General features: G+C 55.9%; 8 protein-coding genes across 8 annotated transcripts; 5 read left to right on the top strand and 3 right to left on the bottom strand.

The window, feature by feature from the left end:
* Positions 1–500: 500 nt before the first annotated feature.
* EsH8_VII_000288 (MFS transporter) lies at positions 501–2,158 on the top strand (the record flags this gene model as incomplete). The annotated part of the gene is made up of 2 exons (XM_083270421.1): positions 501–1,144; positions 1,198–2,158. The coding sequence occupies 2 exons, from the start codon at positions 501–503 to the stop codon at positions 2,156–2,158; spliced, it is 1,605 nt and encodes a 534-aa protein (XP_083127978.1).
* Positions 2,159–4,449: 2,291 nt separating this feature from the next.
* Positions 4,450–5,412, top strand: EsH8_VII_000287 (uncharacterized protein; the record flags this gene model as incomplete). The annotated part of the gene is made up of 1 exon (XM_083270420.1): positions 4,450–5,412. The coding sequence occupies one exon, from the start codon at positions 4,450–4,452 to the stop codon at positions 5,410–5,412; it is 963 nt and encodes a 320-aa protein (XP_083127977.1).
* Positions 5,413–7,256: 1,844 nt separating this feature from the next.
* EsH8_VII_000286 (uncharacterized protein) lies at positions 7,257–8,525 on the top strand (the record flags this gene model as incomplete). The annotated part of the gene is made up of 4 exons (XM_083270419.1): positions 7,257–7,531; positions 7,637–7,851; positions 7,947–8,148; positions 8,207–8,525. 4 exons carry the CDS (start codon positions 7,257–7,259, stop codon positions 8,523–8,525), a joined length of 1,011 nt encoding a protein of 336 aa, XP_083127976.1.
* A 745-nt stretch (positions 8,526–9,270) lies between these two features.
* Positions 9,271–10,272, bottom strand: EsH8_VII_000285 (flavo protein-like protein; the record flags this gene model as incomplete). Its single annotated transcript, XM_083270418.1, has 3 exons — positions 9,271–9,772; positions 9,837–9,922; positions 10,246–10,272. 3 exons carry the CDS (start codon positions 10,270–10,272, stop codon positions 9,271–9,273), a joined length of 615 nt encoding a protein of 204 aa, XP_083127975.1.
* Positions 10,273–13,675: 3,403 nt separating this feature from the next.
* On the bottom strand, positions 13,676–15,028 carry EsH8_VII_000284 (MCT family MFS transporter; the record flags this gene model as incomplete). The annotated part of the gene is made up of 1 exon (XM_083270417.1): positions 13,676–15,028. The coding sequence occupies one exon, from the start codon at positions 15,026–15,028 to the stop codon at positions 13,676–13,678; it is 1,353 nt and encodes a 450-aa protein (XP_083127974.1).
* Positions 15,029–17,581: 2,553 nt separating this feature from the next.
* Positions 17,582–18,498, top strand: EsH8_VII_000283 (uncharacterized protein; the record flags this gene model as incomplete). Its single annotated transcript, XM_083270416.1, has 2 exons — positions 17,582–17,903; positions 17,963–18,498. The coding sequence occupies 2 exons, from the start codon at positions 17,582–17,584 to the stop codon at positions 18,496–18,498; spliced, it is 858 nt and encodes a 285-aa protein (XP_083127973.1).
* A 932-nt stretch (positions 18,499–19,430) lies between these two features.
* EsH8_VII_000282 (elongation factor G) lies at positions 19,431–21,907 on the top strand (the record flags this gene model as incomplete). The annotated part of the gene is made up of 2 exons (XM_083270415.1): positions 19,431–21,781; positions 21,853–21,907. The coding sequence occupies 2 exons, from the start codon at positions 19,431–19,433 to the stop codon at positions 21,905–21,907; spliced, it is 2,406 nt and encodes an 801-aa protein (XP_083127972.1).
* Positions 21,908–23,221: 1,314 nt separating this feature from the next.
* EsH8_VII_000281 (homoisocitrate dehydrogenase) lies at positions 23,222–24,359 on the bottom strand (the record flags this gene model as incomplete). The annotated part of the gene is made up of 2 exons (XM_083270414.1): positions 23,222–24,267; positions 24,335–24,359. The coding sequence occupies 2 exons, from the start codon at positions 24,357–24,359 to the stop codon at positions 23,222–23,224; spliced, it is 1,071 nt and encodes a 356-aa protein (XP_083127971.1).
* Between the last annotated feature and the right edge of the window lie 336 nt (positions 24,360–24,695).

Below are 24,695 nucleotides of genomic sequence, written 5' to 3'. Positions count from 1 at the left end.
CATTGTTCGTAATTTTTTTCTCTCGTTTTTTTACTTTCTCTGTCGAATTGGTGCCGTCAACGCTCGTCAGCCTGCATTAATGCTCCGTTGCCGATCCTACAACTACGGAGGGCGCAAGCCTCAACACGTACAACGCTGCAACGGTGAGATAAGCTGTTACGTTGTTTGCCAGGGAGGTCTATTCACCCCCCGTTTCAGACCGCGTGTCTGAGCCCATTCTATCACGTCAAACCAGGGGTGAGATTGCAGTCCGCGCCTCCAACTCTCTCTATCTCTCGCCTCACTCACCACCACAGCATTCCCTCGGGGTCCGCGTCGTGGCTTTCATTCATATTTGTTGATCCCTCCTCCTCTAATTCCCAATGCCCTACCCCCCCTATTTTTCATTCTGGCATAAAGAGGCTTGGCTATTGCACAACTACACACACGCTACCGGGGGATATCTCCGGGAACACCATACCAGACTTTCCGAGTGACGGAACCGTTACACCGTAGCCAAGATGCCTCGCCCCGCCGACCCATCCGACCACGCCACGCCGCCCAGGTCTTCGGAAGATGATACAACGGAGTCGACGCCCCTCTTCGCCGGGCAGCGCCCGGGCACCGGCCGCAGCCGTACGGACTCACTCCTCCGTGCCGCCCAGATCCACGTACCCAAGGTCCACAATGCCGACGCCATCGTCGCCATCTTCTGTGCCATCATCGTCATCGGTGCCGGCGCTGGCGGCCTTTGGACGATTCCAAGCACGCGCAAGGTTGAGGACATTGTTTGCCGTCAGTACTACAACGTCCTTTACACACAAGACACCATCGACGAGGAGCTGTGCAAGGAGGACGAGATCCAGTCCAAGGTCGCCATGATCTTCGCCGTCTACAGCTCTCTACAGGCGTCCATCGGCGCCGTCTGCGCTTTCCCCTGGGGAATCGTGGCCGACAGGTTGGGGAGGAAGATGGTATTTTCGCTTGCCGTACTCGGACAGCTCCTAGATCAGATGTGGTTCATAATCGTGTGCTCGTTTCCCAAGACAATTCCGATCCAGGCGTTGTGGTTTGGCCCGTCAATGCTGGCTGTTGGCGGAGGCAACGCCGTGCTCAGTGCCGTTGTCTTCTCGATTGTCTCGGATGTCACAACTTCGGAGAACAGGTTTGTTCCCCCTCCGCAGGTATACACTCAGTTCCCGCTAACGTGCGCGACAGAGCCAAGGCATTTATGAATGTTCATTTGTCATCCATGATTGGGAACCTTTGCGCCCCCGCCCTCGCCGGATGGATGATGGAGAGGACTGGGCCATGGCCGGTCATGTGGTTAGCGTCAGCCGCCTTCTCGACTCTGATCCTCACCATTCACCTCATCCCAGAGACTAAGCCGACGGCCCAGGTGGTACCTGACCCGGTTGTAGACGAGCCAGTGGCCGACTCACGCCTCCTTGGCACCATTCGACACACGCTGCTTCGAGTCAAAGAGTCTCTGGGCCTTTTCAAGTCGCCATCGCTTGTCATCCTGATGTTGGCAACGCTTGGCAGCTACCCCGTCCTCCTGTCGACATTCCAGTTCATGACAATCTTTGCCTCGAAGCGTTACCACGTCTCACTTTCGCAGACGGGCTACCTCTCGTCGCTATATGGCTTGTGTGTATTCTTCACCATCATCGTCGTCTTACCAGCCTTTTCGAAATTGCTCTCTTCACCCAACGCGCCCAAATCGTTTCGTATCCCCGACGACCACCAACGCGATCTCTTCCTTGGGCGTCTTTCTTCTGTTGCCCTTTTGCTCGGGTCCCTGAGCTTGTCCGCCTCGCCTAGTATCGGTGCGTTCATCGGCGGCCTGGCGATCCTGTCGCTCGGTTCTGGGTGGGGCAGTTATGTACGGAGCCTCTGTGCGGTGTACGTTGACACGGCGCACCGGACTCGACTTTACTCCATTATCTCGCTCGTCGAGACGGCGGGACAGACTTATACACAACCCATGCTCGCCGGCTTGTTCAGTCTGGGCATGAAACTCGGGGGCTTTTGGATCGGCCTCCCGTATATGGGCGTTGCCTGCTTCTGCGCATTTGCGTTGGGGTTGCTTCTCATGGTAAGGCTCCCACCACAGGAGGGAAAGGGTCAGCATGCGTCTGGCGACGATGCCGAAAACAGCCCTTTAGCCGGACAGTAATCAATCCATTATTCCTTTTGTAAAGTTAAATAAACGAACGGTGATACCATAGAGTGTTTAGAGCGATATAGATTCTTACAAATAAATCAGATCGTGTTGAATCCGAAGAGTTGAGTCTGAACTGCGTGTTGGTAACAGCAGAAGCTGGCCATTTCCTCTACCAACAAGGGCGTGAAGTTGCGGCCGTTCCCGATGCAACCCTTGCCTGCTCATACAGGGGGCATGTCAGCCGTGTTGGAATCAGTGAAGTGCATCTCTCTGCGCCTCCTTACCCCCCCCCCCCCCATGAACATTTACTCGCTCTGTTCGAAGGCATTTCTTACCAAGAAGGTGCATTTCTGTTTATCCTTCGTTTCGCGCAAGAGTTTTCCGTGACATATTTTCCTCAAAGCTATCCGGAACGCACCTAAGAGCGATTGAAATTGGATGGCTGAGGCAATCGGCGTCGCCAGTAGCATCTCTGGCCTTCTGGTAGCCGCCATACAACTCACCGTCGCAGTTAGTCGGCAGATCGATGCGATTATCAACGTGCCTCGTATTCTAGCGATGCTTTCAGCTGATCTAAAAGGGGGTTTCGCAGTGCTCGGCACGCTCTAGTGCTATCTTGACGACGAGGACACAGCCGAGGGGTCCTGCATCCCAGTACAGCTGGCGACCTAGAGACGGTCCTTAAAGGCTGCATTAGGGAGTTCCACGAGCTGGAAACGAAGCTAGGGCAATATTTCAACGGCCGGCCAAGGATGAAGATGACGTTATGGAAACGGATGAAGCTGTCTTTGAAGACGAAGGAGTTGGCGGATATGAGAGAGCAGCTGGCAGTGCAGAAGATGACATTGAATGTCAGCGTAACTGTGGCTAATTTGTGAGTGTTATCTTCATGGGCACATTGAGGGTGGTCCTTCTAACGGATACCAGCATAAACACGACATATCATGCTGGAGCAACATCCGGGATGCAGAACGAACTCTCCGAGATGAAGGCTAGCGTTGCGTGCCTCCTCCGAAAAATGGATGCGCTTCACCGGATTCAAGACGAACGGAGACGAGCGGAAAAGCAGTCCGCAGAACGGCGAACAGCATCTCTTGCCGGAAGCGTCGTCAACCAGGCGGAGTGCCGTCCGGCAACGAAAAAGAGTGCGTCGTCGGCACGCCCCGGCCATTTATGTGTGGACATGACTAAACTTCGAGCAGTGAGCGTATATGACAACGGAACTATGGCGCCTAGTAGCATGAGTTTCTATACAGCCGATGATATTGGAGTGGCCAATTGCGCTGCTCGACGTAGGCGAAGATATTTATTCTGCTTTCAAACTTGAAGGCTAGACACTGCGATGGGTGCCATGTGGCCGATGTCGTGGGAAGGGAGATATGTCCAGCTCATGGGGCGGCCGCAGACTGGTCGTCGTCTGGCCTGGCCAGACGAGACATCGTGCGGATGGCCTCGGATGCGCTTTGGTGCTCGTACCTAAATCGAATGTAGGCAGGGATCGACAAGAGGTGTTGATTGCCGTATTGTATGTAGTGTGGCGTGAACCATGGCTAGGCACCCTAGCACAAGCCAGGCAAGGGGGAGAGTGATAGGATCGAGAAGGCCAAATCGACTTCGTTTGCTCCGCCGAGGGAGAAGCAGTCGCGCATCGCCAGATTGGACTGCATTGTCGCTATGGACAAGGGGGGTCCCTTGATATTGCCAGGGTGCAGCAAAGGTGATGGAGTGAGTTGGAGGGATCTACGAGGGAAGATGGGCTTCTTCACCTCCCTCCCGGTGGCGTTGGTGGGGCACAGCCACACCGGGCATCAACGCCAGCGCCCGCCGACAGACGCTGAGAGCCAGTCACCCACCAGCTTCAAGGATCTTCCCCAGCGGAAGACCGTTTCAGACGACAGGGGCAGCGCTTAGCGGTACGTCATAAGGGTCAAAAAGGAGGAAGATCCTCCACGACGACCCCATCCGCCTTTTTTCTTAACGCAGAAATTCGCAACCTTCAGATTCGACTGCTTGATACAGGTTGAACGTCCGTCTCAAGTAGGTGCAGGTTATTCCTCTTTGGTGGAATGTCAAAGCCTGAACTGAGCTGATCAACTCCGTGGCGTCTTCACCCTTCCGGCTTCGATACGCTCTTTCCTTCGTATTTCTCTTGTCTTATTTCCTCTTCTTTTTTTCCCTGCTTTTGTCTTGCTTGCTCATTTCCCTTCACCCTCGTCCTCGGACGGTACTCTGTCATCATCTTCGGTCGCAGCGACTACGACGAATAACTACGACACCGGCGATTCTTGCCTCCATCACCAATCATGTCCGTCTTCGACAGCCCTAACTGCACCATCGGGCCCGATGCCCCGGTATCCAGCGATGCAGGCGTCGCCGGTCGAGGCGTCCTCCTCTCCTTCATCATCACCGCTGGCCTCGCTCTCATTATCAGCTCGTCCATCATATTCCAAGAGATGAAAGGAAAGCCGTCAAATATCCGCCGAAAGCTTCTCAACAGCTACTCGGATCAGCAAATTCTCCAAGGCATTGGCCTAGCGTGTGTCGGGCTTGCAAGGGTCAATGTCATGGTTCCATACCACTTCTTCATCATCTGGATGCTCTCGAACCTGTCCATGGCAGTTCACAACGCGACTCTGCTCGCCCTCGCCCACGATTTCCGTCGAGATTGGGTTCTGCGGTGGCTTCGCCAGTTCCTCATGTTGGTCAACCTTGCGTTGAACTGCGTCTACGGTATCTTCATCCTACAGGGCGTGTCCAAGGGCATGCAGGAGTCGAAGCTACCCGTCGCCTGCGTCTGGAGAGTTGGCAACGAAGGGCAGGGGTCGATGACTGGGTTGAGCTATGTCGGCACCATCATCGTCATTGCCGCCAATGTTCTCGTCTTCGCCCTTGCAAGCTGGTATCTTCACCTCCGAACGCAGCGATTCATCAACATCATCAAGCTCGTCGGCACACTACTCATGGCAGCGTCGGCAGTTGGCGCTGCGGTCCGCTGCATCATTGCATCGGATGCATTTGGCCAGGGTCCCTCGTACGAGCTGGCCGATGAGGGCGAGAGAGGTTGGGGTTTCGGACAATTGCTGTCGCTTCTGGTTCTGCTGTTCCCCCTTGTCTCCATGGTGGAAATCATGCGCGGCGAGATCAAGGTGGCGCCGTGCGATCTCACGGACGGCAAGTACGGCGACAGCACGGAGATGAACAATTACCGGTCGTCGTATCAGCCAAACCCGTTTTTCGGCTCGCAGACAAATCTGTTCAAGAGGTGAAGAGACAAAAGGTTCCAAAGACAAGAAACTAGTATCTTGTACAAAGCTTGCAAAAACCCCTGGGTATTCCTGCTTGCGGGTCCACCGGCAGCTCTCTTCTGGCGGTAACACCTACCGAGTACCGAGGTAACAAGTCGGCAATCGAGATGATGAGGCAAAATACCAAGTGCCACAGCAGAAAACAGAGAGAGGTGGCGGCAGACGAGACACCTGGCGACGCGTTGCACAAGACGCGTGTTGATCGACCGGCGCTGCAGTTCAAGGGACCTGCTGTTGGTTGATAAAGAGGAAGGGCAGGAAGACAAAGATACCCATGGGAGAACGCCACGTGGAGACAAGAGATGACCTCGAGCTGGGGGAGAATGGGTGTGGTCGGGCTAGCGCGACTGAACCTTCCTCTCCGGCGCTTGATTGTTGATAGCCGGGCGAGACAACTTCCCTCCCCGATAAGGGGCAGCATGCTTGCGTGTGCATGTCTGACACATTTGTAGGTCAAGTAGTGTAGTGTGGTACCACAGTATTGGACGCCACCTCCAGACTTGGATATGCTTTAATGCAATGCAGGAGAAGAAAGGGAGCTTGCAAAGTCGCCGTGTGGCACGATATAGGATTGGATGACACCCAATGCATCATGTACCACCACACTCCATCCCATCCTGCCGGTCCCAACTCTAATTGTCGGGCCCTTGCATCATTGCATTGCACCAAACCGAGTCACGTCACGTGCAGGAGACTCGGATGCTTTCCGTGTTCGCTCCTCAGCCAGCTGCTCTCGGCGTTATGTGTGTGTGTGTGTGTGTGTGGCAGTCCCACCCGGGGCGACACGTAGCGGTCGTATTCGATAATCTGATCTGTCGGTCCATCCTTCTGTCTGTCTGTCTGTCTATCTATCTGTTCGTATGTCTGTAGGTTTAGCTAGGTATCCCAGTCCCTGTCCCCTTCCCCGTCCCCCATCTGCATCCCAATCTCCATCCCCGCTTTGGACGACGCCGGCGTCAAACACTCCATGTTTCGTGCTAAATCCATCTTAGAGGAGAAGCAAGCAGTGACGAACCAACACCATCACCCGTCACCGTTTGACGGGCGTGCCATCCTCCATGGCACGCCTCTATTGTTCATCATGTACGTTGGTAACGGCTTCACTGTGTGAGTTGTGTCTTTCTGGTGGTGGACAAGTCAACCTTTTCCTTCCATGAGATGGCGAACAATGTATCCGCCCAGGTACGGACCAAACCTCTCACAAGGGAGGGAAACAGAGACAGTTGGCTCCCTGCCCGTTCCAGCCTTGAATGCCACCAGAACTCTATGGGAAATTCTTGCCTTGCGCTTTCCTCGCCGCCAGGGTCTCTAGAGGGAGGAACCTGGCTCCTCCGGCCTATCCCTATCCCACTTCTCCCATGGCTGAACTGGCAGCTGCCGTCGATGGTACTTAAGGTAGTGGCATACATGCTTTTTTATGTCTTTCACCTGTCCGACGTTTGCATCCATCCCCCCATCCTGGTGTGACTCGTCTCTTTCCCTCCCATCTTCTGTTCCAGTCGCTCTCTTCGCACCACCTGGATCTGTAAGTCCCCCCAATTTGCCGGTGGCTTGCCTTTCTACCACGCCGGCTACTTTCCAGTGTTGCTTGCGGCCCTTTTATTGCCTTTATTTCTCATTCACTTCTCCGTGACGCCTACTTTCTTGCGACATCGTCGTTTCGTCTCATTGCGTCTTGAATCTCTTCTCTTACGCGACCGAAAAGACGGTTCGCCACCATTCCACATACACACCGAACCTGGGAGGCATCACGAGAACGAGACGACACTCGCCCGCTCGCACGATAACATTCCTCGACTGCAACCATGGCCATCGCCGCAAACTCCAAACGCATCGTCCAGATGCTCTGGCTGGCTGCTGGCCTTCTCTTCGCCCTCGCTCTCCTGCACTCTTTGGGCAACCCCGACAAAGCGAAGGCGTGGGCATCCAACAAGGTTGGCAACCTCATCAACAACGATGGCGGCGGCCGAAGCTCCATGCGAGAATTCATGACCACCGCTGAAGCCATCTGGGCCAAGACTGTCAAGCAGCGTCATGAAATGATTGCTGAGGACTACGGCGATGCCTCCCTGATGCCTATGTAAGCCGCCTCCTACACCGTTCCTACCAACCCGTCTCCACCCATTGAATAGGGATTGTCAGGCATTGCCTATGGAGTTCAGATCGCTCATAATCATCTTTGCAGGTTCCCCGCCACCAGCGGCACAACCTACAAAAAGCACCCCTACTCTGTCTGGGACTTCACTCCCGCCTCTTACAGCTGCCCTCACGAAATGGAGCGCGTCGGACGTATGGGAGACGGCGGCAAGTGGGTGTGCGGCATGTCGCGGTTCGTCGACTTTCCCCGGGACCGGGAATGCGTAATTTACTCGTTCGGCGTCCGTGACGAGTCCAGCTTTGGTAAGCATCGCCCAGTTCCCGATGAATGCATCCTCGGCCCCCTTCCCTCGCGTCGTACTGGCTAAAACGTGAGCTAACAAATGCTCCGCTGGCAGAAAACGAGATGCTGAGCCGTACCAACTGTGTCGTTTGGGCCTACGACTTCTCCGTCGTCGACTTTGGCGAGCAGCTTGAGCCTGGCAACCGTGAGAGAGCTCACTTCCTCCAGGCCGGCATTGCAGGCAAGACAGATAAGACAAAGGAGCCTCCCTTCTATAGTATCAGTGATCTGATGAAGATGAACGGTCACGAGTACATGTACGTTACCCCTCCCCCCGGTGTCTGGCAACGCGGCAGCCCACTAATAGCACATCAGTGATATTCTCAAGATGGACATCGAGTTCGCCGAGTTCGCGGCCATGGACGGTCTCAACGACGACTTCCCCCTTGCGGCTGGCAATGAACTCCCCATCGGTCAGCTCATGATTGAAATCCACTTGTTCAACGGCATGACAGCCTCCGGATACCTCGACTGGTGGGAACGCCTCGAGTCTCGTGGTCTGCGTCCTACCTGGACCGAGCCCAACTTGCTCGCCGTGACACTGAACTTGGGCAACAAGGACCCGCTGCTCGCCGAGTATACCATGGTCAACGTTCACGACAAGAAGAACGTCATTTTTGCTGACCGGAGGTAAAGAAGCGACTGCGCAGGCAGCTTGTACCATTTAATTCTTGCTCTTGCTGGCTTGATTTGGGGGCGCTGCTTCTATACGAGGCGAAAATGTGCATGGTCGTTGGCGTTATTTACAAAGTAAAGCGGTCCAATATAGGAGCCGTAATTTTACTCGATTGTACTCGTTCGTCTTTGATGATACTGCCCCTCGCATTTTGTGCATTAAAGTTGGATGCTAGTAGATGTGTAGCCATTTGACCTTGCTCGTTAATTAGCGATGCCGGTGGAGCGCATGTGTGCTTCCGCCATACTGCCTCGCAGTTAATCGTGTGTGTATAGGCCTTGGGTTCGTTCTAGCTGCACTGTCCACACGATACCATGGCTTGGTAGACCAATCTTCTCGCATAGGGTCTGTTTTCTCCCCTTGGGTGCGGAAAACATGACCAAATATTTTCACGTCGGGCAAATTACTGACCAATCCATCGAGCATGCATCTTGTCAAAAGGAAAACAGAGGTATCATATTTTGGTAGGTTATAGGGTATTAGGTGTAAGTAGGCTTCATTGCACGAGACACTTGCTCGGCAACCCGCAAGGGCCCGATTTGACGTCCTGGTCGTCCAACTCTTGTGGGGTCTTTCGGCTCCCCGTCGCCGGCGGCTCCTCCTTGTTCGCAGGGGTCAGCTCCGGGGCGGTGGTCGGCGCCGGCTTCTCGTCGGCCCCGTTTACACTGTTCTCCACCTTGGTGCCGGCATCGCTACCATGCAGTCAACCCACATGCTTGGCGACGGTCTGGTAGAAGAACTCGCCCTGGATGGTGGCTATCTCGAGCTCCTTGGCGGTGGGCTGGCGGGAGCCGTCGGCTCCGGCGAAGGTGCCGGCACCCCAGGGGCCACCGCCGTGAACCTCGGAGAGGTCGGCCATCAGGGGGAAGGCCTTGGCGTAGCCGAAGGGGACGTAGATGATGCCGTGGTGGGCGAAGGTGGACATGGCAGCGATAGCGGTCGACTCCTGGCCACCACCGAGGGAGGCGGTGGAGATGAAGAGGCCAGCGAGCTTACCCCAGAAACCGCCGGTGCTCCACTGCTTGCCGGTCTTGTCCCAGAAGGCCTTCCACTGGGTGGGGAAGTTGCCGTATCTAGTGGGGATGCCAATCAGGAAGGCATCGTAGGCCTCAAGCGTGGCGGGGTCGTCAAGGACGGGGACGTCGGAGGGCTTGGGGGGGGCGCCCATCTTGGCGAGGACCTCCTCGGGGAGCGTCTCGGCGACCCTGTTGGATTCGGTGTTAGCGGCAAGGTTTGTTGAGTGTCTTCCGTGGATAATTGGAGACATACTGGAAGAGGTCGGCAGTGCCGCCGGCCTTCTCAATACCCTTCTTCTCAGCCTCGGCCAATTGGCGGATGTGGCCGTACATGGAGTACTATCGACAGAGGTGGTGTTAGCAAATCGATCTTCAGGAACAGGTAGGGGTTTGGCGTTGAGTTGGGCAGTCATGGTGGGGTTCGGGGCGCTTCGGTGCGGGCAACAGCATCTAAGGTGGTGTTGAGAGAATGCAGCAGCACTGCACATAAGCCTCATGATGCCACCCAGGACAGAGCTTGTCGAGGGTGGGGGGCTCTTGGCTGGCGGTTACACTGAGAAGACTGGCTTGCCAGCGCCGACACTGATGGAAAGGCGGGGTGGAGGGGGACAACAAAAAAAAAATTGCCCGATTAGGAAAGAAGACGTATGATGTCGACTTACGTAGACGATGGCGATCTTGGGAGCCATTGTGAATGATTGATGGACTGTATCGGGGGGAAGGAAGTGGAAACAGGGATATCGAGTGCAGAAGCGAAGAGATTAGTGCTCAGCAAAGAGGTACTGGGAGGATGGAGGCAGCAGGAGTATCATGATGGGGAGGACGGCATCTTCTTATATGAGTCCCAGCTAAGCTCTGGCGCCCGGCAGTACGGCCAGGGCCGGAGGAGGAGGGGCAGAGGAGAGGGGGGAACCAGGACGAGCGTCTTGCATCATCCGTCAATGGCACGCTAGGCTAGGCAAAGCCAACAGGTGCGGTGCAGTCGGTTGGCCGGGCAGGTTGTACCCTCGAGGCCGGTTGGAATGGCAATGGCTGGTCGACACGATGCGGTTTCATCAGGTTTTGCCGGCTAAGTGGGAATCGAGACATGAGCAACTCAGGCTCAGGTAAGGCGAGGTAAGCAAGCAGAGAGAGCTCCTGCGTGCGGAGGAGCCAAGGTCGCGGTAGTGTGGTGTACCTCCCCTGCCCCTCCATGCGGACCCTTACTCCACTGCGGGCACGTATAGTAGTGTATATAGGGTGCTACCTGTGTACGTACAATATCTACATGGAGATACTAGTGTCCTTGTGTACAGCCGGTGGCCGGTCCACTTGCAAGGCATGTCCCCCGAGGTACCATTCGCCGTCTCTGCGAGTCTTTTCAAAGCCCTCGTTACACTCAACACCCCAGCATCAACGGAGCCAAACAGGTAAGGTTGCACGGCGATCTGGATACGACGACACAGCGAGCCTTTTTTTTTCCCTTCCTACACTGCCAAACTACCTAGGTATACAGCCAAAATGCACAGGTCATGTCATGGCTCGTCTGGCTCGGTAATGCAAGCTGGGGAGGCAGGAAGGTTACGCTCTCCCTCCAGCTCCCCCACCTTGCCCATCATACACAACCCATGGTAGGTAGGTAGCCGGTACACCAGCAAGCACATGCCTCGGCGACGGGGATCTTGTGGAAGGTGTTGAGAGGGTGCTGAATAAGTGCTTAACAAATCTGGCCGGGCCATCATAATAAGCCTTACGAATGCTCGAGCCATCCCCTCTCTAGCCTCCGTTGTCCGTGGAGAAGCCGGCATTCACCCATTGACCACATAGCTCGGCGGGCTGTTCCAGGCCTAATCTGCCACTGCCTTGCGGCGTCCGTAGTACACGGCATGTCAATTAGACATGCCAGATGGCGGATTAAACACGGATTAAACGCGGATTCACCTTCTGCCACACCCTGCCTCGCTCCTCCTGGATGACAAACCGCGCGCTCGTCCATTCTGTCACTTGCAACCTGCGTTATGTATTTGTCTGGGACGAGCACCAATAAAGGTGGGCTGGGCTAACAAGGCGCGGCGGGCCTTGTCACTCGAGATGGCCAAGGGCCAAAAGGGAGCATCGCCAATGAAGAGAATGCCCAGATAGTTACGATGACTAGCCACTGACAAATGCGCCGCACTGCATCCTTTTCCCCATGGAACACGCCGAGACGAGTCCAAACGATGCCAATGCGCACTGGTGATCCCCCTTCCTATCCTCTCCTGCTCCTCCACCTCCGAACTCGCACACACTCACACGCCTTCTCTCTCCCTCCCTTCCTCCCTCCCTTCCTCCCCTCGCCTACCTACCTAGATACCACAGAATCGGATCACAGACAAGACGCGGCCGGCTAGCTCAGCTCAGATCAGCCATTGGTGGGGCCGTGGGGCAGGCATGGCAGGCACTACAGCACCCCACAGAAACGTATCAAGGGCTCGTCACCTCGCGCGCGGGTCTGAGTTAAGCGTTGCTAAGCTGCACCCGCAACATGATCCAAGGATGAATCAGCAACACACAGCACAAGACGGGGCAGGAGCTCCTACTGCGGCCGTGATAGGACAGCCTTGGCGCAGGCTCGCGCCCTATCGCAGTAGCTCCAGCCTTGGTCGACTTTTAACCCTACCCGGCGCCACTTCTTTTCTCAATGTCCCTCATGTACCTATGCTATCTGCCACCGGAAGCTTGTTTTCGTTCTCGCATCCTGACTCGATCGAGCCCGGAGAACGAACCGATAAGTTGAATGCTACCCGCGTCACGAAAACGAAATGTGCATCTTCCGTTGCTGATCCTGCAACTGACACTGCGGCCCACCGTGTCACAACTCATCTCATTTTCTGGCCGCCGGGCCTAACAAAGGCCACCACCTGGCTCTATATTAACCCTCGGCAAGATAAGATCCATTGGGCAGACGGTGCTAAGCCGACTGCGAGAAGGTGCTCCACCTTTGAGGCTGAAAATGGGCATCCGTTGTAGTACTGGACACGGAAACAAAGGGCGCCTCCCACCGAGTGCCGCCGGACCCTGCCGGACCGCTTCACCGAGCTTGCCTTGAACTGACACCAGGCCGGTGTTCGATGGCCATGGCCTATTTCAAAGTAGGGCTGCTGAAAACTTTCCCAGTCGGAAGGCAAATTTGACGCCGACAGAGCACTATGAATACGGCGAAGCGACGAGCCCTCAAAGAAAATAAGCTTGAGTAAGCTTGCAAAACATTCACTGTTATCTCTCGTAAATTTCAACGCCGGGTAAACCACCTTCTTCCTCCCTTCTCTGGCGACGAGACATTCCCTTTTTCTGCTTTGTCTTCAGAAAACAACGCACGTTGTAACCCCCTCAGGATGGTGGCCCGAGAGCCTCCAGGCCGGGTCCCGGCACTAAACTCAAGGTCATCGGCCTGGGTTGCCCCCCCGTACCGGGACCGCGACTTTCAGAAGAGCGCTCGAAAGCCTCCGAGGTGGACCCGGTCATCACGGCTGCATCCACAGAACACGGTCCGGGACCCAAGATCCACTCCCGGGGTAGTTGTCTCGGACACTGTCCAGTTATGTCTCCCGCCCACGACAAGGTCGACCTGGACCTCATGCTCACAATCATACTACAGACGAGCCAGACGAGCCTGGTGGCTTACTCTCGTTCGGTTTGCTCCTGTTACCGACGGTGAATTGGCTATTTGGCTCTATACAAACGAGGACATGATATCAGACAGGCCTGCGGTATCTAGAACCAACATCAACAGCGACTGAAAAGGTAGTACCTGCAGACAAATTGATGTTCTACAACGTTGAGGACTGGCGAGTTAGGTATGAGAAGCCCTGGCAAACCTGTGCCCTACATACCTTTTCCGAGTGTTCTACAACGGCGATGTCATGGAACTTTTTACGAAGGACCAGATCCTGCGACAGCTGACGAGGTGAGCGGTGTAAGTGGGAAAATACAATGCTGCGACTGGCAGTTGGCCATAATTGCAGTGACCGTTGAGTATCTATGAGTCTATATGTATATGGTATGGGTATATAACTTTTTTTTAACACGCCGGTTTGTTGCTTCACATCTTCAATGATTATCATTAACACATTTTCAGGCCTTTACCGCCCGAGCCTCCTTCAACTGAAATATCTTTGCTGAGGTCAAGCACATCGACCCGACCGTCAGCGCCGCAGCTCCGTACCCAATCATGGACTGCCAAGCGATTTCACTGTAGTCGCCCAAAATGGCGCCGGCGATTGGCGTGCCAATGAGGATAGCGATGCCTGCGATAAAGTTTATCATGCCCATCCGCGTGCCCACGCGACCCAAATCGGGGGACAGGCTGACGATGACGGTCGGCGAGATGCTCACCAAGCCGCCGGAGAAGAGGCCGTAGAGAATGGCGAAGACGACCAGACCGGCCATGTTTCGGATGCCCAGCCACGCGAACATGAGCACCGCCGAGCCCGCAGCGACGGAAATCTGCATATACAGCGCGCCCACCTTGTCGGCCAGGTAGTTCGGGATCACACGGCCCGGGATACTGCCGGCGCTGAGCAGCGTGACAAAGTACGCCGAAAATGATGACGGGCCGATGTCGTGGTTGACTGCGAAGAGCTGGATGTAGAAGTAAGGAACGTACATGGCCAGAAACGCGATGAAGGAGCCCGCCATGACGAGCATGAAGGCCGGGTCGCGCAGGGCGGTCTGGTCGATGAGCGAGCGCTTGTGGCCCGAGGGCGGGAGGCGGGTGTGCATCGTGACGGCGGGGATGATGGACAGGCCGAGGAGGATGAAGGCTATGATGCGCGTCGCCCAGCCGAAGCCTATCTTGGGCTCGAGGTGGCCGAAGAGGATGGGGAAGCACATGCCCGCAATGGGGGAGCCCGTCGCCGCGATGCCGATGACGAGGGAGCGGCGTTTGTGGAAGTATTGGCTCAGGATCGCGGTGGAGGGGAGGAACGTCAGGCCGCATCCCAGGCCGATGCAGACGCCCTGCGCGAGGACGACTTGCCAGTAGGTCGTGCAGAGGGAGGTCATGAACATGCCGAAGATAATGAGGAAGATGCCGGCCCAGAGGAGCTCGCGGAAGTAGCCGGCGTCGTACAGAGGTCCAGAGATGGGGCCGACCATCATGAGCAGAGCGCCCTGGAGGGAGCCGATCCAGGAGATTGACGAGGGTGTGGCGGAGAGCGTCTGCTCGTAGTAGGTCTGGTAGACACCAAAGGTGTTGACGAGACCCCAGGTGTCTGCCAGGATTACCCAGGAGCCGAGGACCTGGACCCAAGCCTCCAGGCCGCCGTCGGGAACCGGGCCCGGGTCCGAGGCTGTTATTGCGGGTGTCTCGGCGGGAGGTTGGGTTCCGGGGTCGGCCGGTGCCAAAGTTGATTCGGAAGGGTTATCTGAGCGGAGACCCGGGGCGGAGCCATGCTTCTCGCCGGCGTCCGGGCTTCGGGCCGGCATTGCGACTCTCTTTCGCGGTATTGTCTGGCCGAGGGGCTGTTTGGGGTGGCGCTCTGCTAGGTATCCCCGTCCTTTGGTAAGTAAGAGCGTTGGTCCTGTCTTGGCGGATCAACCTTTCTGCTGCAACGTGCCGTGGCGATCCTCGCTTGGCCTGCACAAACACCTCTGTTGTTGCAGAAGTACGGGACGAGGTGGGGGGGAAGAACAGATTAGGTGTTAAATACTGCCGTTCGCAAGCCGATGTGCCCGCAAGTCTTCCGAGCGTGGTCTTATTGTCATTCAGCTCGAGGGCTCAAAGCAGACGAGGGCGAGAAAATGTGGCATGGGCCAAGAGTCTATCGGAAACGGTGACGGCAAAGGGGAGAGGCGGGCGGCCACCCGGATATTAAACCGGGCAGAAGCAGGGCGCAAGAGGCTGAAAATGACGACCCCTATCTATTGCACCACCAGGATCCACTGTTTCGCCTCTTGGTCCCAGATTAGAGAGGGAAAGGGTCCCATTGCGATGGGGTTTTGCCTATCAGAGTGCCCGCCACTTGATCCGCTAGGGCGGAAGTTGGTGGGCGGCAGCTAAGAAAGGAAGCCGACGGAGTGGCCCGGCCAACACCGCTAAATGGATGCCGGCGCTTGTAAGATGTCATCGGGCCAATTTTTTTCCTCTCTATAGTCCCCAACATGACTTATTTACACATTCTTTCCACATGTGAGTAGGCAAACAGGCAAGGAAGACGCTGCAAGCTGGGATCCGAAGCAACAGCGTATGCGATTGCAGAGTCAGCTGGCGCACGATGACAAAAAGGTGCGGCAAGGGCCGCTCAGCAATGAACGGCTAGAATAAGTAGGAGGGAGGCATGGGACGACAATGCAAGACTTTGCAGCAGAGAGCGAGATTGCCGACATCAACTCCCGCTCTTAGCAGTCTCCGCTGTTGTTCCCACCGGTCTAGGTCTAGGGCCGACTCGAGTCGATCGCTCCCACTCCACCATTCGATAGTGCCCAGAAGAACTCGACTGATTTTTTCCACGAGGGCGGCCCAAGGCAACGACCATCGGCGCTGCCACAATCGCCGAGGCCGGGGACCCACCAACTCCGGTGGTACTTTGGACCCGAGAGGGTGAAGATGCGATAAGACTGAAGTAAGAGGCGCCGACATGTGTTTGGCGTGGATGATTGCGCGCCACAGATCATGCCGTAATATTCCTTATGTTGGCTGGCTGGTCGGTGAAGGCAGTTGATGTAGCAAGGATCGGAGGTGTCGATCCCGAAAGTCAAATGGTAGTTTATTTTGTGCATTAGTCTCCTCGCCTGTCCAGTGTATGCAGCTTCGGGTGGGCATGGGAGGAAGCTAGAAATCCATGCAAGGTTGTCGCAGGCGATTGGGGCCAGGTATCTTAGGGGGAAAAACTTGTGTCTCAGTCATCAACAGGTAACTTGGCCGAGCGGTCTAAGGCGCCAGACTCAAGCGAAAGCTTCATCCTTCCAAAGGATGAGTATTCTGGTCTCGCAAGAGGCGTGAGTTCGAATCTCACAGTTATCATTTTGCTCTGGTCACAGACTTTTGTTTTATTCAATCATGATTAACGTTTTTGTTTCTTTGATAGTTGGTGTGTCTTCGTTGCTGGTGAAAGAGAAGTACAATTACGGTCCGTTGCGAGGGGAGGTGTTAGACACCACCGACCGAACACCAGACGAACAAGTGCATACTCAAGCCACACAAAAAGATCGAGACCAAAATGCGCACCAGCCGATCACACTGCGCAACGGTGTCGGTCGCTGTGCAGTTGCTAGATTATAGATAGGCTCGCTGATATCCAATGGCAGAATATCAACAGCTGCCCCAATTAACCACCCCTGCGACTGTTTCCGAAGAGAGTGGTATTCGTACTTCATCGAATGAATGAGTGAATGAATGAATGAATGCACGTTAATCAAGGTTGGATGGATTTGGCACCCTGCAACCGAAAATGCTTTCGGTCCTGACGTAAATCATCATCTAAACTTCGGCAAAGTGTCATTATTTCATCGAACCTTCTTTTCATCCATCTCATCTCAAATCCAAGCCACTAGCATTTCACACGATGACTCTGCCAGAGGAACCGGGCGTGCTACATGGAATCAAGCAGCAAAAGCCCGTCTTTCTCTCGGCGACTGATCGTGCGGGCTGCACGACCCACAGCCCACGGTCCCAAACGCACTCCCGCACTCCGTCCCATCTCAGACATCAAGTGTCGGATCTCCTTCAGATCACCAACGCGTCCAGCGCCAGCCATGCGCCGCCGCTACCCCTGAGAAACGACCCAGGTTTCGTTTCACGTTGGGGACTATAGGGTGGCGATGTCGCTCTTTTTTTTGTTTTTCTTTTACTAGGAGCTCAGAAGTCTGAGAAACCGACTGTTTGTCGTCTCTACGAACTAATTGATCTATTTTGCTGAAGAACTGATAGCCTGAGCTTCATCTTCCGCGTCTCATTTGACTGCCATCTCGGAGAGAACCTTTTGGAGAAATTGTGCAACGCCGGTCGACAAGTTATTCATTTAGATACGAAGCTGAACCATGAAGCCTGGTGACACGCCCTACTCTGACGCTCGCCGAGAGGCAGAAATCAACGATGACTCCATGACCGAAGTCAGCGTGTCGCTCCTCAGCGACGAAGGCAAGCAGTGGAGATGCGCAGATATTGAGGATGGGAGACGGGCGACACGGGAAACCCGATGCGCCAGGGCCTGGGGCGTCTTTCGGCGCTGGCGCTGGCTCGTCGACACGGGCATGTTACTCATCATCGTCGGCCTCCTCCTCGAGCGGCGAGGGTTACAGATACCAACCCGCGACAAGCGTCTCGAGCCCGTGGGCGACCTGACAGGATTCGCGCCTCAATGTGAGCCATTGCTTTCTCTCCTGATTCATTTGAGCTTGAAAAACTTACACATCGCGCAGTCTCTCAGCAAATAACAACTTTCCACCCCACAACAGACTACGTCCCCGACGACCCAAAGACGTTCTTCACCAACACCTCATTCCAGGAATCCTGGCTCGCCATGGTCCCCAGAGGCCTGGGCTACCTTGAAATCAAAAACCCGAAAGACCACGACAATCTGCCTGTGCCCCTGCCCGAATTCGCCCCACGCACCGTCTTCACGACGTCCATGACGCACCAGCTGCATTGCCTGTACGCAATTCTCGAGAGCTATGCGGGGCTTACCATCAACGGCAGCGCAATCGTCGACATGCACTCGCACATCCCCGCAGGTACCGAGGGTGCGGAGGGGCCTTGGCATTTGCAGCATTGCTTCGAGTACCTACGACAGGCAATCTTGTGTAGCGGCGATGTCGCGCTAGAGGGCACGGAGACGACTTTCCCGGACGGGATCACGGGTAGTGACGGGTGGGACGCAAAGCACGTTTGCAAGGATCCTAAGCAGGTCTATGATTACTTGGACAAGAACCGGGCTTTAGATGAACACTGGATCTAAAGCAGTGTCGAGGACTTTTGGGCCGGGATGATTTGAATGCATGGCGTTTTGCAGCGATTATATTCATCACGCAGCAGGGACCTGCGTGGAAGTTTTATTTTATTTTAAATATTTTGAAAGTCAGTGGGCAAAGCAAGATAATTTGTGCTGCTATTTGCATTGTCGAGTTTTACTAGTTCGGGCAATTTCTGCACGATATAACCACGCAATACATCCTCTTGAGCCAGCCCATGAGAGTACTATATCTTTACACGCACCTTGTGGAAAGATTCATGCGGCTTGAGCAAGACATACATCTGCGGTTGACAGGAATGAAGTTGACATAAACCGACCCGGAGAAGCAGGGACTGTCTATGGCTAGAAATTATCACAACAACAGACGATATGAGAAGACCTGTGTATAGTAAAGTGTTTTAGATGGCGTTATCGCGGGTACGTCTGGCTTCCCTTGACGTCTTCCCGTTCCGCATGCGGTTTCCACGCTCCCAGACTGTCTTGGAAACTTGATACTACCTACTTCCAGTGACTAGTGCTTTGAGACTCAACCAAAAGTCCGCGCTACTCCGATTCAGAATGCTCATTAAGGATTAAATGCAACACGCGAGGGTGATCACTGCATAGCAGCCGTCTGATGGCCATTGTTGGTTAGGCAAGGAGACTGCCGTGTACGCCGTTGAACCGGCCGGCGTAATGCCGCACCCGCGATTCGTCCACCGCCGACAGTGCCCCACTTCTCCACGAAAACACGTGCCTTCGCGGCGGCGCGAAGTCGGACCCCTGCCAAAAAAAAGTTTCGCCCGAGTGAGAAGGGGAGAAAAAAAAGGCCCCCGTATCAGACCATTCTGTCCCCAATGGATCCCGGCTCCCTTTTCTTGTAATTCTACCCATTCTTTTTTTCTTTTGGTTCAAACCGCGCAACACTTTTGGTCACGATGAGGGCTCCCAGGGCCGTCAGAGTGCCGAATGGCGGTCTTTTTACGGGCGCAAAGCCCCAAAGCCGGGATGTGCGACACTTTGGCCTCGCCATCAGCGCGAAGCCGGTGACAACCACGACGACTGTAGCGACATGGAAGCTCGGCCAGACCTCCAGGCGCGCCTTCACCACAACCACCAGGGCCAGGTCCGCCAACGCCGCCGCCGAGGCTCTGCGCATGGCTCAGGATAACGCCTCCGCCCTTACCCCCGAGGTCGTCGCCGCCAAGATGAGCCCCGAGGAGGCCAAGCGCCTGTCCCGCGTGCGCAACATCGGTATCGCGGCCCACATCGACAGTGGAAAGACCACGGCCACGGAGCGAGTCCTGTTCTACTCCGGTCGTATCAAGGCGATTCACGAGGTCCGTGGCAAAGATTCTGTCGGTGCCAAGATGGACTCCATGGATCTCGAGAGAGAAAAGGGCATCACCATCCAGTCCGCGGCCACCTTCGCCGATTGGAAGAAGACGGAAAACGGAAAAGAGGAAACCTACCACATCAACATCATCGACACCCCCGGCCATATCGACTTCACCATCGAGGTCGAGCGAGCTCTCCGAGTCCTTGACGGCGCCGTCATGATTCTGTGCGCCGTCAGCGGCGTCCAGAGTCAGACCATCACCGTCGACCGTCAGATGAAGCGCTACAACATCCCCCGCATCAGCTTTGTAAACAAGATGGACCGCATGGGTGCCAACCCATGGAAGGCTGTCGAGCAGATCAACAAGAAGCTCAAGATCCCCGCCGCCGCCATCCAGGTCCCCATCGGAGCCGAGAACGAATTCGAGGGTGTCATCGATTTGATTGAGAAGCAAGCATACTATTTCGAGGGCCCCCGTGGTACCGTTGTCAGGGTCACTGATGTCCTCCCCGGCGGCTACAAGGATTTGGTCGAGGAAAAGCGACAGGAACTGATCGAGAAGCTTGCCGACGTTGACGACGAAATGGCCGAGCTCTTCCTGGACGAGCAGATCCCCACCAACGCGCAGATCAAGGCCGCCATCCGCCGCGCCACCATCGCCCTCAAGTTCTCCCCCGTCATGATGGGCTCCGCCCTGGCCGACAAGGGCATCCAGCCCGTCCTCGACGCCGTCTGCGACTACCTGCCGAACCCTGCCGAAGTCGAGAACAAGGCCCTTGACAAGAAGCGTGACGAGGCCACCGTCAAGCTGGTCCCCTACAACTCGCTCCCCTTCGTCGGTCTCGCCTTCAAGCTCGAGGAGAACAACTACGGCCAGCTCACCTACATCCGCGTCTACCAGGGCAAGCTCCGCAAGGGCACCTACCTGTTCAACTCCCGTACCGACAAGAAGGTCCGTATCCCCCGTATTGTGCGCATGCACTCCAACGAGATGGAGGACGTCAACGAGGTCGGCGCCGGCGAGATCTGCGCCGTCTTCGGCGTCGACTGCGCTTCCGGCGACACCTTCACCGACGGCGGTCTCCCCTACACCATGTCCTCCATGTACGTCCCCGACGCTGTCATGTCCTTGTCCATCAAGCCCAAGCGCACCAGCGACGCCGACAACTTCTCCAAGGCCATGAACCGCTTCCAGCGTGAGGACCCCACCTTCCGTCTGCACGTCGACGAGGAGAGCGAGGAGACCATCATCTCCGGAATGGGCGAGCTCCATCTCGAGATTTACGTCGAGCGTCTGCGCCGCGAGTACAAGGTTGACTGCGAGACTGGCAAGCCCCGCGTCGCCTACCGCGAGACCATCTCCCGCAAGACCGAGTACGACTTCCTTCTCCGCAGACAGAGCGGTGGTCCCGGTGACTACGCCCGTGTCGCTGGTTGGATCGAGCCCTTCGAAGACCCCGAGAAGAACCACTTCGAGACCCAGGTCATTGGCGGCACCATCCCCGACAAGTACCTCACGGCCTGCGCCAAGGGTTTCGACGAGGTTGCCGAGAGGGGACCCCTCCTGGGCCACAAGGTCATTGGCACCAAGATGATTGTCAACGACGGTTCCACTCACGTCACCGATTCCTCTGATTACGCCTTCAACCTGGCCACGCAGATGGCCTTCCGCAAGGCCTTCAACGAGGCCGGCGGCCAGGTCCTCGAGCCTCTCATGAAGACCACCATCACCGCCCCCAACGAGTTCCAGGGTAACATCATCATGTTGATGAACAAGCGTAACGCCACCATCCACGACACCGAGGTCGGCACCGAGGACTTCACCCTCATCTGCGACTGCAGTTTGAACTCCATGTTCGGCTTCAGCTCCCAGCTTCGCGCTGCGACCCAGGGCAAGGGCGAGTTCAGCATGGAATTCAGCCACTACGCCGCGGCCCCCCCTCACCTTCAGTACGTCATTCCCCATACACCCTCCCCAGCTCAACCTCGGATCATGTTGCCGTTGCTAACAACTTTTACAGAAAGGAGCTTGTCGCCAACTACGAAAAGGAGTTGGAGTCTAAGCGAACCAAATAAGCCACGAAAGCCACCCCCTTTGGGGTTCTTTATCAAAACTTTGGCACAACTATGGCACCACGTGTCGTGTATCAACACAGAGCCCCCCGCTCTCGGCGTCATGCAGCGCACGAGACAGGTCGGCCGTATGTCGCCTACTTGGGCGACGTATGTACATGTATATCTAATGTCATGTCAGGATTGTTCAGGATTGTAGAGCCGGGACGTAAGATCACCTTCTGACACCTTGTACAAACAGGGTTATAGGGGTATGTGATTCATGATAGAACTAGACTTTGAACAATACAAACCTCGTCTTCTCTCTGGCCTTTCCGTAGTTGCCTTTTTTGCTGTTCAACCGCGGGTCTCCCCCAAGGCGTCTTCAGCTCGTACCCACGAACGACTCTTGGTTCAGTATTGTGGCTTGTTCTTTACACAACTTGTTGGACCAGCTTTGTTGGCGGTATTGTAGACCTTATTCTTGGACTTCCATTTATGGCTGAGCTGGATCTCTCGGTGGTGTGCCAGTAGTATGGCGATGCAGGATGTGCGGAAGGGGCAACCGCAAGTGCATCTGCCCCTGTCAGCAACGTAGCACACCCTCTGCCCATTATCTACGCTCTTACAGAGCACACCGGGAAGCCATCCACTTAGCGTCAGGCCTACAGCGAGCCAAACGCGTGCGTTGAGATCATGATCCAAGCGGTAGACGGCCACTGGAGGACACACGACGGCGACTACGGCGTTTTTGTCGCAGCACTGTGGCGTGGGAGGTCGAGGCTGCGGTGGCAGGCTGATCTCGTAACGAACGGTATCGGGATTGCCTGATGCTGGTACCCTGGCCAGTGGACGTCGGCGCAGACGGCCAGGAAAGAAGCGTTGAGTGCTGCTCCGAATGTCTGCCCACAACTTTCGCAAGCTGCGTCTTTTGTCTGCGTTACTCAGTCGCGAGGGGACATCTGAAGAAGCCATTTGGGTCCGATGGTCGACACGGCCTTCGTCGACATCAGGAACACAGGACGTCGTGATCTAGCCGTTACTTACAATGGGGCCCGGGGAGGAGTGACATGAAGTCCGAACGGAGACTTGGGCTAGGAGGATGATTTGCACATCCAATGGCAGGTGCTGTTCATGCAACTAAGGTATTCACAGAGGAGCTAGTGGGCAGTCACTGCACAGCGAAAAAGAAAGGAAGGCAAGATCAGATGGTCAGGCGGTTAAATCAGAAAATATGCTTTTTTGGGGTAACATGGTAGGTATCAAGGGCGCAGCTGCTGCCGCGTCGACTGCCATATCCAGTCCTTATACAAATCGGCCTCCCAGATTGTTGACTCTTTACAGTCTTCTGAGGATGTCCTCAACAACCTCGTCGGTCTTGGCAGTACCGCCCAGGTCGGGGCTAAGAAGTCTGCCCTCCTCCAGGTTAGCATCGACGGCGGCGTAGATCTTGGCGGCGGCGGTCTCCTCGTTGAGGAACTCAAGCATCAGGGCGGCGCTGCGCAGGGTGGCAATGGGGTTGGCGATGTTCTTGCCCTGGATATCGGGGGCACTGCCGTGGCAGGGCTCGCCGATGGCGAAACCCTCACCAACGTTGGCACTGGGGACCAGACCCAGGGAGCCGACGAGGGCGGCGGCACCATCGGACAGGATGTCACCGTACAGATTGGGGGCGACAATGACGTCGTAGTCCTCGGGCTGGCGGAAGAGCTTGTAAACCATGGAATCGACGATCTGCTCCTCGACGGAGACGCTAGTGAACCTGGGGTCGGCGAGAGCCAACTTGGAGGTGGCGCGGAAGAGGCCGTCGGTCTGGGAAAGGACGTTGGACTTGTGGGTGATGGTAACGAGGGGGCTCTTGTGGATGCTGGCGGCGCCGGAGTCACGGATCTTCTGGCGGCGGAGGGCGATCTCACCGGCCATGGCGGCGATGCGGTGGGAGGCCCTCTCGCTGATGCGCTTGATGGCCTCGGCGACCTTGCCGTTGGGGCCGTCGTAAGTCTTCTCCTCCTTGACGTACAGGTCCTCGGTGTTCTCACGGACGATGACCATGTCGATGGGCTTGGGGGCGGTCAGGACGGTCTTGACGGGGCGGACGTTGGCGTAGAGGTCGAGCTTCTTGCGCAGGGCGACGATGGGGGAGGAGTAGCCCTTGACGGCCGTGGTCGGGGAGCTCACGGCACCGAAGAGAGCGCCATCGCACTCCTTCTTGAGGATCTCGACGGTCCTGTCGGGGAGGGCAGCGCCAGTCTGCTCGAACGTCTCGAAACCGGCCTTGAGGTCGGTGAACTCAAACTTGAGGCCGAGGTAGGAGGGGAGGGCCTCGAGGATGCGGCGGCCGGCGGGGATGACCTCCTTGCCGATGCCGTCACCGGGAATGAGACCTACAGCGGTGTTAGATAAAAAACTCACAGCAGAAAACACGTCAATTGGATTGATGGGGAGACTCACCGATTCGAAGAGTTCTGACAGACATGGTGGGCGTCAATTGGCGTCCAAAGTGTTGGTTTGGGGTGTTTGAATGGTGGTTCAATGGATCGCTGGAAAATCGTCATAAAAAAAAAGCTACCCACGGTCGATATCGGAGGTAGGGGCCAGCCACACCGAGGGCCGTTCGGCGAGCGACCAACGAGCGGCCGACACTGTCCCCCTTCGGCCCCTCCCACCTTTCCCCTTCCCCCTCTCACCCCAGAAGGGGAAGCACTACTACCACGGCACATCGGAGCTTAAGAAGGCGGCTACTAATTCCGCACTGCTGCATCAAGTGATGGCACAACAGCCAGAAGCAGCCTCTTGCATCAACCACATCGCG

The sequence above is a fragment of the Colletotrichum jinshuiense genome, chromosome 7 (genome assembly GCF_051148585.1).
Source record: "Colletotrichum jinshuiense chromosome 7, complete sequence".
Lineage (NCBI taxonomy): Eukaryota > Fungi > Ascomycota > Sordariomycetes > Glomerellales > Glomerellaceae > Colletotrichum > Colletotrichum jinshuiense.
The sequence above is the reverse complement of the archived record's forward strand: the minus strand, read 5'-3'. Positions and strand labels throughout refer to the sequence as shown.